This window comes from Anabas testudineus, chromosome 15, assembly GCF_900324465.2.
Source record: "Anabas testudineus chromosome 15, fAnaTes1.2, whole genome shotgun sequence".
NCBI classification, from domain to species: Eukaryota; Metazoa; Chordata; class Actinopteri; order Anabantiformes; family Anabantidae; genus Anabas; species Anabas testudineus.
This window is the reverse complement of record NC_046624.1, coordinates 18,953,835-18,974,936: the sequence shown is the minus strand read 5'-3', so window position 1 is coordinate 18,974,936 and position 21,102 is coordinate 18,953,835. Positions and strand designations below refer to the sequence as shown.

Sequence of the window (21,102 nt, the reverse complement as noted above, 5' to 3'; positions counted from 1 at the left end):
TTTGCATGTGTCACCTGCAACTGAAGCATCACAGATACCAGTCAATGCCTCGTTAAACAGCAGGTGGAGCTGTCAGTTCAACATCTCTCTATTTTCAATATGTTTTTCTTTCTGCCTGTTTCCCTCTCCCTCCTTTCTATGATTTCTCTCTTAGCTTTCTATATTTCCCTGTACATGCACTCTGTCTCGCTCCATCACTGCTGGCCGTGTTGTGCGATGACAGAGCCAAGTCAATCCCCCCCACAGTCACGACTCTGTGATAGAGATGGTGTGAGTCACAGCCATGGATACACACATACAGGACACACACAAACTCAACACGGCACCAGACTTCATACCTAAAGCTGCAAAAATGAAACTTCTTTTACAATTGTGACTTATTTCGGCAGAGGAGAGACAAGTCTATGTAATCATTGAATGCAGTCGCTTTAATGAAACAATTCGGCTTCGTAAAGAGATGGAATAAAACAACAAATTAGAGGAAAACTGTCATTTTCATTCATTCACGTCCAGCGATGGGATGCGCTCAGTGGCGCTGCGGTGACGTCATCGGGTTTGGGCGGTCACCAAGAGCGCCTGCGTAGAATACCGGCGTGCGTGCGCGTGCGCGTTTGTCCTTCAGTGTTGGTGTAGCTGCACGCGACCTCCCGGTTGTCCGGTCAGCGCGTGATACACCGTGCGGGATATCCGTTAACTAAACATTAACGACAACGCCAGCAGCTCCGTTACCGGCGCGGCGGAACCGGCTCCCGGTGTTTCTGTGCGCGGAGCCGCACGCGCCCTCTCTCTCTCTCCCCGTCACGCACGCTCTCCCCGCACATTAGCGGTTACAACCGCCGCACGCGCTCACACACACTCCGCCATCCTGCTTGTTAGCTAGCTAGCTAGCAGGCTAACTAACGGTGCTTCTCACTGACCGACGGCGCCGTGGTTGTGTATAAAACTCTGCTTACGTTTGTTATGTGTAGTCGTGATTGTCGTTGAAGTACCGGACGGATCTGTGTCTCTCCTCGGCTGACCGGGAGCCGCCATGGAATGCCGTGTTCTGTCCATACAGAGCCATGTAGTGAGGGGATATGTGGGCAACAAGAGCGCCTCTTTCCCGTTACAGGTAAAGACAACTTGCATGCATCCATTATCGGACAGCCGGTGGCGAGACACTCGTTACCGGGCACGAAGGTGTCTGACACCCCGGGGCCCCCTGTCCCCACCAAATCTGACTGCGACCTCCCTTTAACAACAATTCGACTGACATTACCTTGGATTTTTGTAATGATACGAGCTAATTTACGTCTCACAAAGTTGGTACAGTTTTAGCTAACAGGAATCTGGATGAGTTAGTTTGTGGATCAGTTCGTTTTATTTCTCTTCTATTTAAGAGTTAAAGCCCGTAAATGCTGGTTGTTCAGGACATGTCATGAAAAACCACAAATAACAGCACAGTAACGTAGATATGAGGCAATAAACGCGACGACAGGTGTCGTGCACAATCCCCATAAACCATTTGACTGAAAACTGAGAAATATGAATATTATACTATATTATATTAATTGATGATTAATATAATATTAATTGATTACTTATTGAACGATGCTTTATGTTTAGACTCTTTATCCGACGGAGTCATTGTGGCACGACACCTGTCATTGAGGGTGTCCGATAATGGAACATGGTCTGTTTTAGATTTTCGACCATCACCACCTCAGTGTTTCATAAACAGACAATAAATGTCTGGCTGTAGAGTAACAGGGACAATGTTAATGAGTTGTGGCAGATTTGTGGCTGGTACTGGACCTCCTGGTGTTGATCAAATGACCCCTGCTCGGATCAGTGATGAGACTGATGATAACTGTTATAGGAGCAAAGCTGTTCACTCACAGGTCAGTGTACGTCCTTAGTTAGCCTGTCTGTGACAGCAGCTGGTCACCAACCAGCAAGCTTCAAGAAGCTAGCTAATGATAATCTGAAGGGTCTAGGAGAAAATTGTACAAAGAAGCCTGTTAACCAGTCACCACGGGCTCTGTCCACTCATCTACTCAGGTGTCATGGGCAGGATGTGCAGTGAACACTTTGCATTGAGGCTGGACAGAAATCCAGCCTAACAATCAATACACCTATCAGTTGGCTGATAAACGTGCAAACATTGGGGAAAGTGTTATCATAGTTTTCTACCCTTCCTACAAACACAGCAGCTGCTCTGGTTTCTGAGAGTTAACGTATATGTTTTGATGTGTGTGTGTTTGTTAGAAATACATCACTACAAACAACTCTGTTTTAGCTGGAAATCTACCAGAAGTATGAATATATCCACATTTGCAACCTGAGAACTGCGACAGGAGCCAATGGCATTTTATGAAAAGGTCAACCAGCAAGCTCTCCAGCTATCCAGTATCTTTAATTGGTGATTGATTGAGCACTGTCACATCAGATATGAGCCAGCATGAGAGAGGAAATACATCACCTGCTGATTATAAAATACTCTATAGTTATATTCATTGATATTCATGCCATTCTGCTGATTTATCCATTTTCATTAATATAGATTTCAGATCACACCATACACCAGTCCCTTCGGGACTAAAGAAAAGGAAGCGGTGAACAGTGGACTGTAAACCATTTACAGATGAAAAATGGTTGAGTACGCATTTGAGTGGCTCAACATGTGTCTCGTTTAGCCTAATACTAGGAACTATTGGCTTTAGTGTTGAGTGATTACCTCCATTAACAGTACTAATGCTCGGCTCTTATCCAAAGGCAGAGTTTACAGAGTGCTTTACAAGAAGGTGTAACTATCAGAATAAGGAGCCAGAAAGACTTAATGCACTCTCAATTGATTTGACATTATGTGAAAGGACACCGAGGTTATTAGCTCCTTCTAGCCATGAAAGCGTTAGTTGTTTCTCTTTATGATCCCTGATGTTGACAGTTGGATGATAATGGTGATTGCTTTGAGTCTATAATTGTTGCATGAGGATGCTGGTGATTGTTAGAGTTTAAAAATTTCCATGAGTGTCAGTCAGTATAGATAGTGAGGCTGTTAAAGGCCTACAGTACACGTGCCATCCTCCTCAAATACAGTCAGTTGTTGTAAGAAGTCCGGAGTCTATTTTTAGCCGGCAGAACCCCAGGATTTATTTTGCGGTTTTCCTAATGACTGCTGGGCTTTGATGCATGTCACCAGGGTTCAGAGTAGCCAATAATGTTCAGCTACTATGCCTGATTAAGGCCTGAGTGGTGTAAGACAAATGCTAAAATAATAGTTACCAGTGTATCTTACTAATAGCTGATATTAATCTGCATTTTGTACTGAACCTTGGCTTTAGCTGCTTACAACTCATTTAAAGTGGCTCAGTGTGAAGTTCAATGTTGACATTAATAAGGAGGAATAGATTCATGTGCCTCACAACCAATGATTGTATTCATTATAAATGATTCTACCAAATCATTTGTTCAGTTTTGGTTTCCATAGTGTTGGTTTTGACAGACAGAAGTAACATTTTTAAATGTCTTTTATGTAGAAAAGCAGCAATATTCACCGCCAAGTGCTATAGCTATTGTGAAAAATAATACTCAAATACCAGTTTCACAATCAGATAACACTGGTACCTAAGTTAATATCTGACACTACTGGATGATCTTTAAACTCATTGCCTACATTAAGTTGTTAAAGACACTGTACTGGTAATAAATCCTTTGTTGTTATTTTACAAAGTATATGCAAGTTATATAACCTACTTTACATAAATTCAAGACATTAAATAGTCTTGTGGCTAAATATAGCATTTTACTGTTTAAATGAACTATGAGTCATGCAGAATATCTTTCAAGTGCTTTTACTTTCCAGCCATTACAGTAATTGAATTGGCCTTTTGTTTTATTTTGTTGTTGTTTTTGTTCTTTTGGTCTGTTAAGATGCTAGAACATAGTGAAAAATTAAGAGAGAACCCAACGGGGTGATCTCAGTATAGCTTTTTGAGTTTTACTAAGAGCCAAAGCATGAAGATATTCATATAACTACAGTGTGAGGCTGCAGTAAGTGGCAGGTTCTCACATTTGAGAAGCTGAAACCATAAAATAATTTCTTTTGTTTTATTCTAAAAATGGACAAATGATTAATCAATTATGAGAATACAATGCTGATAAAATGTAAATGCACATTTAGATGTAGTCAAAGCTTGATAAGTTTACCTTTACAGTACTGTAGGTTGTATTTGGCTGCTGAGTGTTGCAGTCAGTTTGTGAATGAACCACTACTGATCCTTGTGGATATAAACAGAAGAGAAAAAAGGTGACAGTGTGTTATATTTAGACTCATAAACCAGAAACCCCACAGGTCAGTGAAGGAAGTGCTTTCGTTGTTCTGAGTAATAACCATGATTCAGTTGGTGCTGAAGATGAGGGATAAGATGATAGTGATGTCGTCAGCGAGCGTGCAGGGCATCCCTTCCTCTGTGTTGTCAGGAAGGAGAATCTCAGGCAGGAGTCGGCGTTGTGAGGAAGCAAGACTCAGATTGGCTGCTACTGAATTCCTCCTCACAACGTCACTGAAGATGGAGACAGGCAGCCTTAGAGCTGGACTGGATAGATTCAGCTTTCACATAGAAATGAATTTCAAGACGGGGGAGATTTAAGCACTTTAAATGTTAATGTTGGGGAACATTGATTGTGTATTATCAGTTTTCGTTTGTTTAATTGCAGATGGGTTTACAACCTAATCAAAAGCACACTGAAAGATGAACTTATAAAGGAAGAAAAGACACTGTCCTGATCCATATTTGGTGGAAAAATACAGAAATGCCCTGAAACCTTTTCTGCTGTCAACAAATCATATAAGTTAAAATTGGCAGTTCGTTCAGTCTTAGATACTGATGCTAATGCCACCGACTGAAGCCCTGTGAGAAAATGACTATTCCATCATTGATGATAGTCAGACGGGCCTGGATATACTTTAGTTCTTATTTCTACTTTTTGCAAGCTGTTGCAGCTATAGTAGAAACTATTAATGGATTGAATCAATGACATGGAAACATGAAGCCTTAAAAAGTAATTACTTATTAGATTTGTTTTTTTTTTATTCAGTTTTGTGCTTTGTTGATTGAATACCTGTGAATTTGTAACCACTTCAGCAGCATTTAATATGTCAACTGTTAAATGTTAGCATGTTAATATGCTAAACTAAGGTGCCGGTAAATAGGTCAGCATGCTGACATTAGTATTTAGCCTGAAGCACCACAGTGTTTAAGTACCACCTCAGAGTTGAATTATGTTGACTCTTGGTCTTCTTTCTGTTAGTCAAACAGAATAAGTCATTTGAAACTATCATGTTGGACTGTGGTTGCATATGATGCACATGATATAATGTCATTCTATATTCTAAATTTAATCAGAAATATAATACACAACAACATTTACCCTCACAGGCATACTGCAAGTTGATGTTCAACAGATGGTTTATACACTGTCACATCCTGTTTATAAAGTGATGCAGAAAACAATTGAAACAAACACGAGTAACACATTTGTAAGATTTTTAATTTGGACAACACAGATGTGTTTAATAAGCTACAAACGAACAGTGAAGTTTCAGGAGATAATCCCGAGCTGAGGCACTCTGCCAGTGAAGTCACGATGCAGTAAATATAGAGTTTATGTTGACTCAGATGTGATCAGTCCGTGCTGTGACACATGCTAATTAAAGAAACTGTCTTTAGCGACGGGGCTTTTCTCAATTGGGAATTTCGAAAAAGTGCTTTAAGTGTTCCTTCAAAAAGGCAAAATGTTGACTTTTTTTAATGTATGATCATCTCCTCAGTCTTTGATGATACTTGAGCAGTAGCTTTTCCGTCAGCAGCATTGTAAACAGTTCATCTGTGTCAATAACTTAAGGCTTATGAATAGATAGGATGTGAGCAAAATAACATGTTTGTAGGTCGCTCAACGACTTGGTGACACTTCTCTAGTCTACTGATCACACACTTTACACATTTATGCCTATGTGATCCAAATAAACTGGAAATGGAGTGTATTTGTTAACAGAAAAATAATTTTAAGCAAAAATGAGAAATATTTGTTGTTTCTAGTTTCTCAGATGTGCGGGTAAGCAGATATCTCCTTGTCACATGTTATGATCAACCACATATTGTTGTTTAATGACATAAGAGGGGTTAGGTGGTCATAATCTTAAAAATGTGTTCTCCACACAGGAGAAAGGTTTTGTTAGTCTGACAATAGCAGGGAAAAGTTCATCCAAGGTCAAAGTTAATATCTGCACTCCTTTTTCTGGGCGGAATCACTGCTTCTCCCCTCTGAAAGCAGATTCTTGTATCTTAAAGTTACAGTCAGTTGAAAAGAACAAAGAACTCCTTCACGCTGCCTACTTCCTGATTATTAAATTAAATAAAGTCATTCAGATAACAATTGGCTGCGCACGTGGATGAGGTGTGTGTGTGTGTGTGCCTCTCTCTAGTAATTAAAAAATAATAATCTGTTGAGAAACAGAAAGAGAGGGGAGGACACCAGGAGATGCTTTTTGCAAATGTGTAAGCACCGTGCAGATTTTAACTGAAGTCAAACTGAGAGAATGCTTTCTTCCACTCAGAGATAATTGGTTTTGGTGTTTTGAAGTTAACGTCCATTTTGTTAGTTTTTTTGTTTACTTCGACCAGTGCAGTTCAATATCATAATATTTGATTAAACTAGTAAAATCAAAGGAACCTGAGATGTGAGAATGGTCCTATGTTTGAGTTTATGGAGGAAGTAGCTGTTCTTGATTGAACTGAATTAAACGACAAGGAGAGATACAACAACAAGGTAACTCAAAATGACCACAAAGAGACACAAAATCACTATCATGTTATCCACAAAAAAAGCACTTAAAAAGAACAGACATAAAATAATTTCGAAGAGACTCAGAAAGACCATAAGAGGACTCAAAATGCCTACACAGAGGCACAGATTGACCACAAATAGACTATAAAGGGGCACAAAGTGTCACGAAATGACACAGCTGCAAAGATATTAATATTATGGTAAAATTATTGATGTAAACCTACTTACAGTAAATCTGTAAATCTAAATTTAATTTATCAATTTATTTCAGATTGAATGTGCTGAAGCAACAAACCTAAAGAACAAAACATCTAAATGTCTGAATATGTACTGTCTAAACTGCAGTTGCTATACACTTTGCACTGTGTGTGCATGCAAGTCATATATTCATACTATTATATTTACAATGCAGTACTCCTGTCACCTAATGACTTTCCTCGCTCTGTCTTCTGTTTCTAGGTTTTAGGATTTGAGGTGGACTCCATCAACTCTGTCCAGTTCTCCAATCATACAGGTAACGCTGACGAAATGGCTTAATTCACTGCGTGTGCATGTTTTACTTCGTGTGTGTGTGGGTGGGTGTGGATGAGTCAGTCGCTGCCTCTGGTGTCGTGATGAGGTGTTAGCGAGCATTAGAGAGATGATTGTCGTCGAAGCAAAGGCCGTTTTCAGGCTCATGAGTCGGCAGATGGGTGAGTCAAGTTTTTTGGAGATCAGTGTGTTCGCTGGCTGACACAAGAGCAGCTCTCAAACTAGTAGCTGTAGAAATTAGACTTTCCTGGGATTTCTCAGATGATGCTGATCTCCTCGACTCACACAGTACATAATAACAATTAGAGGAGCATTCCAGCATGAAAAAACAGAAACACTCACACAAGACTGCGTCGTGTTTGTACATGTTACGTTGTAGTTTTGAGTTTTAGTCTGAAATTATTTTATTTTCTGTTCACATTCATTGTTTAGTATTCATCCTTAATATCTGTCTGTGTTGCGCTGGGGTTTCATGAAGAATAACTTGATGTACAGTACTCTATGTCCTGTATATCATGAAGGGTACTACTCAGTCTGTGATCACTGTTGTATAAAGTGTTCTGTGGTGCTAGAAGAACTTTCTAAAGTACCTTTTTAACCATTGGTTTATTGAAAGTTGCTGAACTTTATGTAAGAGCAGCTGTAAATAAAGCACACCTTTATCAGAATGCATGTACTGGAATAGTACTGTAAGGCTAATATTAGTAAGAAGTACACTAATGACCAAAGAAACCTGCTGTTGGTGAACATTTACACATTTTCATATCTTCAGCCACAGTAAATGTGTATTTATTAGCATCCTGCAATGTCCATTTCACAGGAGGACCTTGTATTCACTATCACTACTACAACTACAACTTTTTGGATATTAAAAGTTTTACAGTGACTTGTTGCTTTTCACATACATGTTTTCATATGTTCTGTAGCTGTAGTTGGAGGGATTTATACATTTAGGTTGCTTGAAAACTTTCTTGTGTAAGTTTGTTCTCTGATTCTGTGTTTTACCATTTTCATTGAACAAAGTCTGTGATCCAACATCGGAAACTTTTAAAAAGACATTCTTGCAACAGCAATAATCTAATTTTGAAGGATCATGGATGATTACATCTTGTTACTGATTGGCCGGGAGGCGTCTGCATAATATCTGCATTGTCACATTTACTTGTAATATTTTGATCTAATTACCAGCGCTATGAATGACTAATACGCACTGTGTCATTCCCTTGTCTTGCGCTGATGGGCAGTCTCAGCTCATGTTATTTATGCAAGATGAACTTGAAGAATGAATCAGCTGAGAGCTATGAAAACCAGCACATCTGCCCAGCTGTTGCTTGTTGCTACACACGCTTTGTTTTTTTTCTGTGACCGTGATCCCCCTTAAGCCACTGTGGTCTAATTTTTCATTTGGTCTAGTTTGAGAATACAAGTAACCATAACTGTATCCATCCAGTTCAGATTCAGGTTGTAAAGTCACCAAGCTGTTTAACATTTGATGACATTTGACAGAGTTGTGTTTTTACCGTGTACTCCTAGAAGTCTGTTTGAAACAAGCAGGTTTGATGTTGATTTTGTCATTTCATTGCTACTGATGTGGATGATGTTGAGCTTAAATGTTGTGAAAATAATCTGTTGTGATGTTGGAGGCAGGGGTAAGCATAATTGTAGGTGTTGTGTAGGATAAGTGTTGTTGTGTGGGCGAGTGTGGGACTAGTCAGCAGCAGCATTAAAGGCTGCATTTAGACAAACATTTATAACTGGTTCCTTTGACCAGGTTTTTAAAATCCTCGGGAGTAAAAGAAACTCGTCGGTGACTTGTTTTTATACAGAAAACTGCTTATTTGTGTTCTGAGTCCAAAGCATTGTACACTGCTCCCTTTTTTAAATATTTAAAGAAAACCAAAGTGGACTGTTTTAATAAATCAAGTTCACTTCATGGTCGGTATGCAGGGCTTTTTCTTCTCAGTTTTCTTTTCAAGTCAAGATTTTTAGATCAGACATGTGCTGGAACCCTAAACCTCTCTAGAGATTACCAGATGTTCAGATAAACATCCTTACATTAGGTTAGGCTGTGAAGCCTGGCGAAAGTACCATTACTTGTTGTGTTCTTCTCTGTCTCAACACAGCTGAGCTGGGATTCCTGTGAGCTCCCAGCTGAGGACAATGTCAAGACGAAAATCAATAAGGAAAAAAACTCACATAAATCTATTGTAAATTATTTGTTTGATAGTGCTTAACATAAAAATTGCCAAGACTCTAGTGCTAGTTCAATAAGATCTTGTGTTTTGGAAACTAACATTTGCAATTTCACCGAGCAGAGTGTGTAATTTGATGTGACATATTGAAGAAGACATTTGCTTCTGAGAGTGAGAGGGTGGTTGATGAGAGGGATAGAGAAGGTGAATAGAGAGTGTGAGAGAGACAGGATAGAAATGAATCGGAGAGACAGACAGCGGATGTTGGAGAGAAAGACAGAAAGAGAGGAGAGAGAGAGAGCGAGCAGTGGGGCGCAACAGTAAACAGCAGCAGGCATTATGAATTGCGACAGCAGCGAATGATGACGACAGAAGCAGCTCTTATCTGTAGGCTTGCCACACGCACACACAGCGCTCTGACTGCTCATCTCTCTTTCTTAGCCCCTTTGGCTTTCTCCCGGCTTGTTGCTTAGCAACCAGAACCCCACCGCCACCGCCACGTGATCTGGCTGTGACTCACCTGGAGCTGCGACATCATCAGCCTGCAGCAGACGTGTCATACGCAGACAGACGTGCACTTACGCTTGCTTACAATGGCATTCACATCGCATAAATGTAAATCGGTGCATACAGTACCACGCACGTATGCATAAATAGAAATACTCAACACACCCCTCCACACATAATGATGGTGTGTTTGTTAGTAGGATGGTTGTGCCGTCGTCCTCCTCCAACCGTCCCTGTGACCCTGTCTGACCAGATACTTGCTGCAGTCTGCACTAAGACCCCTCGGTGTGTGTCTGTGTCCTTTTGAGAATCCATTATTTTTTGGACATTTTTAATGTTTGGCCTTTCTTTGATAGTTTGGAAGTAGAAGGCCGACAGGAAAAATAGGGGGAGAGAGAGAGGGTGTGACAAAGGTTCTTAGCCGGACATAAACCAGCAATGTTTTGGTTATACACACAAACCACTAGGCCACCTGTGTTTGTTTTCTTTGAGCTCAGCATTACCTTTTCTGTGCTTACTTCACTGAAATTCACAGTACTCAGTGACAAGCAGAAGACACTTGGACCAACAAGGTCAAAATATAGGTTCTGGATGGGACAATGTTTAATTTTGTGCCAGCAGCTGAAAAGAGCAGCAGGTCAATTGGTGGTGAAAGAAACAATTTTACCTTTACTTAAGTAAAAATAGCAAGAATAGAGGTAAGAGGGTAAAAAGTTAGTGTCTGTGTGTGTGTGTGTGTGTGTGCGCGCATGTGTGCGCCAGTGGAATGTGGGAAAACCATCGGGAAGGGTGAGAGTCAGCAACTTGGCAAACACAATAACTTGTCTGCTCTGCTCTCCACAGGTTATTCTCATTGGAAAGGCCAGGTGTTGACAGCAGATGAACTCCATGTTCTTTATGAAGGAATCAAACTGAACAATGTTCATCACTACGATTATGTTTTAACAGGTGAATCGTGTGTTTTTGATCAGTCACTCTCACACTGCTAAAAACCGAGTGTAATTTGAAAACTCCTCCACAGTTAGTTAATTATGATGACGTTTCTACATGCTGGTAAATCTTTTATTTACATCACTTTACATTCAGCACTGTATGTGAATTGTACTGGAAACTGGAGTTTGCATCCGAGACTTAAGATCACTGTAAAAATCTTAAGGAAGTAGCTAAAGTTTCTGCACTCACAGTTTCTGCCCTCACAGTTAATTAAAAAATTTGGAACAGAAGTATCAATTAAAATAAATGTTTTCCACTCAGATAAAGTTTTGAATGACTATATAACGAGTATGATAATGTACCTATCTTTATTTATGTGTGTATTCACGTGTTGTATTCAGGGTATACCAGAGACACATCCTTCTTAGAGATGGTGGTGGACATTGTTCAGGAGTTAAAGACAGCCAACCCCAACCTGGTGTATGGTAAGTACTCAGCTCAGACTCCCTGTTTTTTATTGGATTTCTCAGTGGGTTCATTTGGGAGCGAGGTTGACCATGGACACTAAGTGTTCCTGGACAAAGCACTGAACCGCCCGCACTGTCCGGGGTTACATCAGGAAGGATATTACTTTAGATGAACTTTACGTTATATGAATCTGTTTTCCTCTACCAAACCAGTCGAGCTCAGTGCTTAAGTTACCTTCATTCATCTGACCATTTAGCTGCTAGATGCAGTTTGTTTTGCTGTGCACTGGAGCATACGCAGGTTTTATTGTAGCTTTGGGGGAAAACAGATGAATGCTGCTGGAAACTGGGTTGATGAGAGCGGATTTGAGAAGATATGAACTAAAAGAGGCTAAAAAAAAAAAACTGTAGAGCTCCAGAGTCGAGAGATATTTCTGTGGATTTGTCACTTTGAGGGAACCTTTTGACATTATGCATGGTCATGATCCACTATTAATTTAGAATGTTCCTTAATGGAGCTTAAATATGTGCAAGTTGATGTGGGACAGTGAAACAAATCCCCCATCAGGATTACATTAACAGTTTCTAATCTTTTAAACTGTAACTAATATCTGTGATTACACAGTAAATAAACTTATTCATTTAATTAGCTTTACTTACTGTAATCTCTTTAATTTCCAGACAAGATCCTGCTTTGACAGGAGGCAACTCTTTCTAGCCTGTAGAGTGTTATTTCCTTCTCTGTTGCTCTGACTTGCCCTCATATGGTTTTAGATTCATGATGTAGAGAACAGGAGTTGTTGCTCTAGTCCCTCCAGGTTTCCATAGCTTTTTTTGGGACATTGAAAACAAAGTATTTATAAGTATTTATACTTTGTGCTAGTAGTTCGAGCTGTACAGGTCTGTGTTGGGTGTCTGACTCTGAATGTGTGTCTGTCATTTCAGTGTGTGACCCTGTCCTCGGTGATCATGGATCTATGGTGAGATTACTGGCATCTTTATGCTCTACCTACTGTACATGCAGTTTGTGAGCCTCTGTTAATGTTTGTCGTTATCAGCAAGACCTTTAACGGTGTTGTTGTGGGTTTACTGTGTGTGTGTGGAAGAGGAATCACTGTTCATCCCTGTCTGTGTGTGTGTGTTTTTCTTCTGGAGGTGTGTTACAAGGATTATTGTGATCTGACAGAACAACATATACACAGTGACTCATCTCCACATATGTCTGTATGTGTTTGTGTGTTGTGTTTATATTTACCATTGTTTTAGGCGTTAAGATCATATTCAGTCACTTAGAGCTTCTTATTTTAAACCATGAAAACAGACACAAAAGAAAAATTTCAGGGCCTGTGTGTCAGGTGTGTTTAATCCTAGCCTTATAGCACTCTCAGTGTGTTGTGACTTTAACCTGTGTCTTGTTCTGCAGTATGTCCCTCAGAATCTTTACCCGGTCTATAAGAACAAGGTGGTTCCTGTTGCTGACATTATTACTCCTAACCAGTTCGAGGCTGAGTGAGTACATCTTTTACTTACTTCATATTTGCAAATGTGTGTTTATTTCTAACATGATTTGGTGAATGACCTTCACCTCAGTGATTTTGTAACTGTATGGGTAGCAGAGGAATAGCAAAGTATCTTTATGTAATGGTACTCATGTTGTTATCTAATACCTCCATTTTGTGGTGCTAGAAATTTAGGAAAGAATTAAAGGAAAATAGAAAATAGCTCCTCTTTTATCTCCTCTTCTCTTGCTTCTCTTCACTTTGTTTCAGCGCTGTAAAAATCTATTTTTGTTTTATTAATAGAAATATAAGGTTAAATACTTTGTGATCTTAAACAAAGTTCTTAGGATTTTAGCAGTACTCGACCACACGACCCGCTGTACATGGCTTTGTAATGAACAACCAGGGATTCCAGCAGGTTGAAAAGAGTTTGATTTTAGTATCTCTGGTATAAATTAAATATTTTAATGATATGAGGAGTTTTCTGCATTTTGTTGGTTGTGTTTTTGTTAGTATTGACCAAATATCTGCAATCCTGATGATAACATTAAGACTGAGCTGTCAAGTTGCTCCCCCTAGTGGTCAGTGGTTTCTATAAGCCTGTAGGATGAGAACGTTTTATTCTGAATAAACTGTGGATTTCGCTCTTTATTGTATCTGTTACACAAACCAGTAGAATTAGAAACGTAAATGGTAATTTCTATATTTTTTATTTTGAAGTGTTTGAGTCCTGAAGGAATAATGTGGCCATATGTTTGCTTGCGTTTTAGATTATTGACAGGAAAAAACATCAGCACAGAGAAAGACGCTGTAGAGGTAAACACCTACTATCTAATGTTTCATTCCTTTCTTATGGAAATTCTTTGTGTATAGAATAAACTGTTGCAGTATTTTGACATGTTGCATTAATGAATGATTTTCCTCGTTTCACTTACTGCTGACTAAACACACGCCCACTGTCTCACTCTCTGATGTCTGTCTGTAGGTTATGGACCTTCTCCATGCTATGGGCCCAGACACAGTGGTCATAACCTCCTCCGATCTGCCCTCTAGACTAGGAGACCGTTTTCTTGTGTCTTTGGGCAGTCAGCGCCATGGTGGGTGATTTTTTTTTTAAATATAGTATGCTGTGTGTGCCTGTACATGTCTGTTTATGAGACAGCGTTAAGAATTCAGAGTTTTAACGTAGTGGTTCCAAATAAACTGGATGTGTTCTGCTGTTCAGTTCGTCCGGACGGCACCAGGACGACACAGAGAGTTCGAATAGAAGTTCCCAAAGTGGATGCCGTCTTTGTAGGAACTGGAGATTTGTTTGCTGCGATGCTGCTAGCGTGGACACACCACTACCCTAATGACCTCAAGGTAGAAAACATGAACATGCACAATAGAGATACACATATACAAGAGTCATAAAACATAATAATTACACTAGTTTTACTGTTGTCTCCTTCTCAGACTGCTTGTGAGAAGACTTTTTCAGTGATGCACCATGTTATCCAGAGGACCATATCTTATGCTCATGGTAAGACAAGAGAAAGTGTTTTTTACCGAAGGGTAAATGTTGAAGTAACGTATTGTTGTTTGAATGGTAGATACTGTGACGCTTTTTAACTATTGTGTATCTATGATTGTTGATCAAGGTATGTTTACATGCATTCCAGCAACCTGGTAGCTGGAAATTCGAGTATATGCTGATTTTGGAAGCATGATTCATAGATTTTAATTTAATTTAATTAAAAAACACAATTTGCATTTAGCAGGTAAAAAATTAGCTGAAGTTAACAAAACTAAATTTCTAAGAGTTTCAGATTCTTAAAAAACTGTAACAGTGTGGACACAGACAGCACAGGGTAAGCAGCACGCTAGCAGAGCAGGAGGCATTCAGGTGCAGTTAACCTGCATTTTTGACGTGCTTAGAGTCCAATATACAGCCACTGTGGTCAAAATTATAAACACATAAATGAAATATAGACTTGAAGAGCATTATTATGCTTTGGGACGCTTTTAGAAGCATGTGGCAGCAGCAAAACACACATCTGTTGTGTGCCCTATTTTATAGGACAAAATAAAATGTATTCGTTCCTTCAGATGCATGTGACACTGATGGCTGAAGAACAAGGCTGAAATGCCTTCTGTGCAGACACGGCATAACAGCCGTCACCTGCTTTTGTTTATCACCTCTGTCAAGTAAGTTCAGGCGATGTCAACAAGATGAAAATTAGCTGAGGCCTGACTGGTTTAGGATTCTTGTAATTAATCTCACAATGTAATTTTGTTTAGTATCTTTAAAACGAATGTTTATCTCTGTATCTGCCCCCAACCCCCCACCCCACCTGCCCCTCTCGTCTCAGAGTTAGCAGGTCCTGGTCGGAGGCCCAGTCCGCCCCAGCTGGAGCTGAGGATGATTCAAAGTAAAGCTGACATAGAAGACCCTGCTATAGTTACGGAGGCCACAGTCATATCCTAACATTACCAACCCATGAGACTCATACTAACCTCCACTCATAAATCTCACAGTTCCTGTATCCTGGTAAATCTCTCAACACTGTAAACCTTGACTTCAACAATTCATCATCCAGAGTCCTAAAACCTCTTAGTATTGTACCCTCTTTAGTCCCTTCACCCATTCAACTCCTCAGCACCCTAAACCCTCTTACCCAGCTCTGGTTTTGGAACCAGAGCCATGGATAGACACACTGTTTGGTCTGGTTGGACTGTGCTGGCTTGTTGTTAGCTCTTGTCTAACAGGGTATGTGTTGAGTGAAATGCACCTCTGCTTTTTAGAAAGCTATCGAGTTTAAGTGTTATTATTAAATTCAAGATTGCTCTAATATTTCTTAATGCCACAAATATATTCTATTTTTAAAATTTTAATTCTGTTCAAAAACAGCACTTACTGCGTTATGTCCCAAAACAGGGGAACGTCCTGGATTACTTAGCACTACTGCAGGTGTCGTTATGGTACTGTATGGCTCTGCTTAGGAAGAACATTTCTAATGCAGTTTTATTGCAGTGGGGATGATTTGTAATCGCATTAAAAAACAAACAAATTCAGCAACATACTTTCAGTATTTATCCAGAGGTGAACAGAAATCCAAAGAGCTAACAAGTTTTCCAAGATGCTACCTCTGAATCATTAAATAAAAGCTTTCTATTACTGCCACTAAACTCAACAGTCTTCATGTTGACCTCCACACCTGTTGCCAAGTAGCTGAATTGCAGCACACAATGTCAAAGTGTAATGATTGAACACTGTCTGTCTGTGGCTCTGCCTACCACTACTTCAACCCTCCCCCGTCTTACAGCAGTGATGTAATGGTGACCAAGTCTAACCCCTGAGATCCCTTGAAAATTTAACAAAGGAAAAAAAAAAACGCACAATGTATAGTTGATGTATAGATGTTGTAATATAATTGTATTGGACCATCTGTATGATATCTTCTATCGGATCTGTCTATTGAACCATTGTGTTGATGCTACTGTACTACAGACCACATGCACTACAATATCACTCAAATCAGAGACATTTGGGCTGGTTCTGGCACTTCAGGGCGCTCCGGTGGCTTCAGTAGTGATAGGTAGATGTCTAGTAGTCATAGTATAGTTGAACATAAAGAAAAATGGGCAACCTGAGCTGTCTGAGCCATCCATAGCCAGTTTGACTTATGTTAGACCAATCAGAAAATGCAACTGCAGTGCCAGAGCCAGCCCACATCATGCCGGGCGGTTCCCGCTCCAGCTCTGGCCCAGAACCCTATATCTGAGAGTTGTGCCACTGAGTTTACTTGGAGGCCTCGAGAATTTGTCGACAAGATCCCACATGTCGCAGCAGGAGACTTCCTCCACGTCCAATAGCAGCAAACTGCAAACGTTTGTTTGTAGAAAATGTCTTATTGATTCATTTGACACAGAAGGAAACCAAACGGTCCCTGAAGTGACGCCAGGAGTTTAACTTTGAAAATTAAATATGAAATTGGAGATCTGCATCACTGCTATATCTAATATTAACAGTTTTTTAAACATCATCTCGTTTTATTTTAATTCATTGTTTTATCTTCGAATAAGAGAAAACAGTGAAAAAGAACCTGCATGTGTTTTCCAAACATATAACTACTGTGAGAAGTACAGATATCTGCAGTTATATCTGAATATGACGCTTCAGGAGACTGAGTTTGTGAAAACATTTTTAATTCTCATAACTTACGGTTTGATTTTGATTTTAAGACTCTAAACTTCACTTTCTACCTTGAACCAATCAGGCCGTCTTCCTTTTCTTTTGGTGGATCCTGTTCTGTGCAGTAAATCTGAGGTGTTAACTTATCCTAATGATGATGAACATAAAGATCATGTGGTAGATTAATAACTCAGTCTGAATAGAGTGTGATAGGACAGAGGTGAGGCGAGCATGATGTGCGACAGTGGTCATGAGCCGGTTTCAAACCAGTGACGTCGTAGGAACTTGGCGCGTGCCTTAGCCCGCTGAGCTAGCAGGGCACCACGGAGAATGAGACGTTATCATTTGTTAGTTACTTGAATCTAGAATCTTTTTTTTTCCCCTCGTTGCTTCTTGTTCTTGCAACAGCTGCAACTTTAGTTGTTTGGAAGCAAAATGACTGGAGGCCTAAAAACAAAACAATCCAGGTGTCGTCAGTGTCCCACCTGAGCCGGATGTATGGTTCTGGGCAGGCCAGTGTAATTCTGTACCGCTGTTGTTTCTCTATGGACTGTACTGTGATACTGCCTTAGGAACCTAACATCATAACACCACGATACTGCTCACTGAGGGAGAAGAGGAGGGGAAGAAGGAAACATATGAATGTGGTAGATAGATGGAACATTTCTGTTCTGCAGCTGAAATGAGGAACAAATGAGGTTTGAATCTGTGCAAAATCTATTTTTAGGGCTGCATGTTTTTCAGTTTCATTTAAAAGTCATTTGATTATTTGGTTTCTAAATTGACAAGCTGGAGATTTTGTTGCTTCAGTTTTCTCTTTAATTGATTTAATAATCTCTGGAGGCTCTCGGACTAATGATGGGAAAACGCCGTCTCATTTTTCAAATTGCAGTAGGACAACCGTTAATATTGATTTTGTACTAGTAGGGTTATCTTGTGCCGCTGTAGCTCGGATCGTCATATCAATAACAGACTGCAGAGTCTGTGCGCTTCACATCTGCTTCCTGTTCAACAACCTGTCAGCCGTGTTACTGGGTCAAAATGTGTCTACCTGTTGTCTGTGTGTGTGTCGTGTGTGAGAGAACGTGTGTACATGTGTATATACATATATATATAGATGTGTTTTAAGGTCACAGGGTTCTGTGTGTCTGTGAAATGAAGAAATCAGGAAAGAGGAGGACGAAGGAAAGAAGGACAGTGGAGACTGGGAGGGGAGGGGCACAATGTTCAAGAGGACAATCAGTCCGAGGTGTCTCCTGTCTGCTAAACTGGATTTAAAAAAGGGAACTCTTGATTTCCTTGATGTCTCACGTCTCCTCTTCCTCCTCCTCCACACATCTACATCCAAACAGAGTCTGTCTGTCCTTTTGAGTCAGTCCACCACCCACCCACCTCCCTGCAGTGCCGGTCGTTAGCCTCGGTGTGTCTGTGTGTTAGTTGGTTCTTCTGTACCCATCTTCCTCCTCTGCTAGATTGTCTCCACTTTCTGCACCTTTGCTCCCATGTTCGCTTTAACCTGCTCGGTCTCAACTTGCTAGCTGTGTCTTTGTGATACAACTTTCCAGCTTCCAGTACCTCCACCCTTACTGCTGCTGGCTACTTGCTAGTTTAACTTTCCTGATTCCTCCATTAAACACGTGGCCTGAGTTGCACTAGCTCTTAATAAACTATTAACAAATGCTTAATTTGAAACAGCAGCTGCCACTGTACGTTTACTTCACTCCTACATTAACACGTGAAATATGTGAGGTAAATGGTGTTTAGGCTGTTAATGCCTGTGTCAGTGTCTTAAGGTTTTAAACAATATATATGAAATATTTCAAACTTTTTGCTTTCTCGTTACTTTTCTGATTGATTTAGATTTGAACTACTTTAAACTTCTCATCATACGCCGCATGTTGTGTTATTTGTGTAATTGACGGTTATATCAGAAGCTGTTACTCAGTTTCAGTTGATGATCTATTATGACACTGAACCATCTTCATTACTACTGAACAAAACAAAAATGACTGCAGTGAGAAAGTAGTCGGCACATTCTCGTGGCAGCAGGGTTGGTGCACAGTTCACCTACTTGTCCTGCAGAGACAGAGAAACATGGATATCCCGCTTTATCACACACACGCTCCGTTCCCATGTTTCCACTCTACCTGTTGCACCTGTACTGTTCCTGGTCTGACAGACTCCACCCCTCCCTCGTCCCTGTCCATTTGATTAGTGGCTGGCATGGCACTGAAAGCTGCAGCAGTTCTACCGTCTGTCTCTGACTGTGTCCTCTCCTCTCCTCCTGATCGACAGTTTCATTTCCACCATCTTGTTTTTCTGTTCTTGGTGGCCAAAACAATATGTAAAACAAAACGAGGAAATGTAATAATCATTGTTTGGTAACTGTTTTTAGTGCTATGTTTTTGGAGCGTTACGAGTATTTTCTAACATGTTACAATAAAAGATTGTAGTGTACAAATTCACATTTATAAAATATATATATATAGATATATATGAGAAATGTATGTTCTAACGCAATAAAGAGAGATTAAGAATTATCAATCTGATTTTTACTCAATGTCTTGACTCCCTTTTTAATATTTATCTGTCAGTTACCATAAAATAGTTTTAAACAATAACTTAACGTCTGTTTCTGCCATTAAATTATTTATGATCAGATGTAACTTCAAAAAGAAAAGATCCACATCTCGGTCAAACTTGAAGTACAGATTTGTGGGCTCCAACCAACTGTCTTCAGTTGGTTCTGTCGCAGCCTCCCGTGGCGTAGATTCTGCACGACTGTGCTGATGAAGCATCGAGCTACGTGCATTGACTAATGTCTTCTTGCCAAGTTTGTGTGATGAGGTTCAGTTTAAGCTACATAAATAGTTGACAGAATCAAAGCCTATTGAGGAAAACGCAACTTCTCCCTGCTGTTCACTGTCACCCGACCGTCAGCTTGGGTCAGAGGTCATTTCATACTAGAGTCATGCAGAGTGTTAATGGCGTTGATGATCACGGTCAAGCCCGGTGGACTGCTCCTCACCAGAACATGTTGGCTCATGCTGATTAATTAGTCAATAGGTATCAACAGCAGGTGGAGCTCGACACAAGAAGATTGTTAGAAACTAAAAGACTGATACAGACTTCTTCTACTGATACTGAATGAATTATCCTGATAGAAGAAACTGGAAGTGGAGCAGGACAAGTGAGAGCATAATTCCACCTAAATTAAACCAGACTGATCTAATATCAGCTGTAGAATAAGTAATAATAATAAGTAATGTAAAGTAAATGTACTAAAGTAAGTTGGTGGTTAACTGCAGGACGCCCTCAACAGTAAAGTCTCTCTTGTGTCACCACAACAGAGCAGGTGCAGCATGTTTCATTGAGTTATTAGTGTCACATGAAGAAGGTGTAGAGTTCACTGCAGAACAGATCTCTGTGGGATCAAGAATCAGTGGATCCGTCTGTCCTAGTTCATTAGTACATTAGGACCACACTGAAGGCTCTGATCATTTGTTGGATTGTTCTTATTTAAAAACAGTGAAGCTTCAGATCACAATGAACGTATGATGCCTTCAAATGTCATTTTCAACATGAGTCATCTTTTATACGGAAACCTAAAACTGTTCTTCTTCTTTTTGAATGCTAAAATAATTTAACATCATATTTTAATTAGGGCAGGACACATTACAATTTGGAATTTCCCCCTAATGAAGCTGTAAGTGTCACTTCAATATGAAATATCAACTTGAATGCACCATAACAGTTTCAGATCTGTTTTCCAGCTCCACAGTAGCAGAAATCAGTAAGTATGACAATGTTTTTCTTAAATTCATAGATTGTGTAGTCATTTTATTCTAACAACATGAAGCTAGAACCATAAAATGATGATGTTTGAGATGAGTTTATGTCAGTTAACATTAAAAGGTGCTGCTGTTCAGTCCTCCTTATGTCTGGTTATGGAAAATACATGTATGGAAATT

General features: G+C 39.9%; 1 protein-coding gene across 2 annotated transcripts; it reads left to right on the top strand.

Moving 5' to 3' along the window:
- Positions 1–599: 599 nt before the first annotated feature.
- On the top strand, positions 600–19,686 carry LOC113158734 (pyridoxal kinase-like). Of its 2 annotated transcripts, none has more exons than XM_026354871.1 (11): positions 600–1,111; positions 7,288–7,342; positions 10,902–11,006; positions 11,393–11,476; positions 12,404–12,438; positions 12,882–12,967; positions 13,728–13,773; positions 13,943–14,054; positions 14,183–14,319; positions 14,413–14,479; positions 15,309–19,686. In XM_026354871.1, exons 1-11 carry the CDS (start codon positions 1,031–1,033, stop codon positions 15,422–15,424), a joined length of 924 nt encoding a protein of 307 aa, XP_026210656.1. In that variant the 5' UTR covers positions 600–1,030; the 3' UTR covers positions 15,425–19,686. The 2 variants fall into 2 exon arrangements, with proteins under 2 accessions (XP_026210656.1, XP_026210655.1); XM_026354870.1 differs by lacking the exon at positions 600–1,111 and adding an exon at positions 1,572–1,880.
- The last annotated feature ends 1,416 nt before the right edge of the window (positions 19,687–21,102 follow it).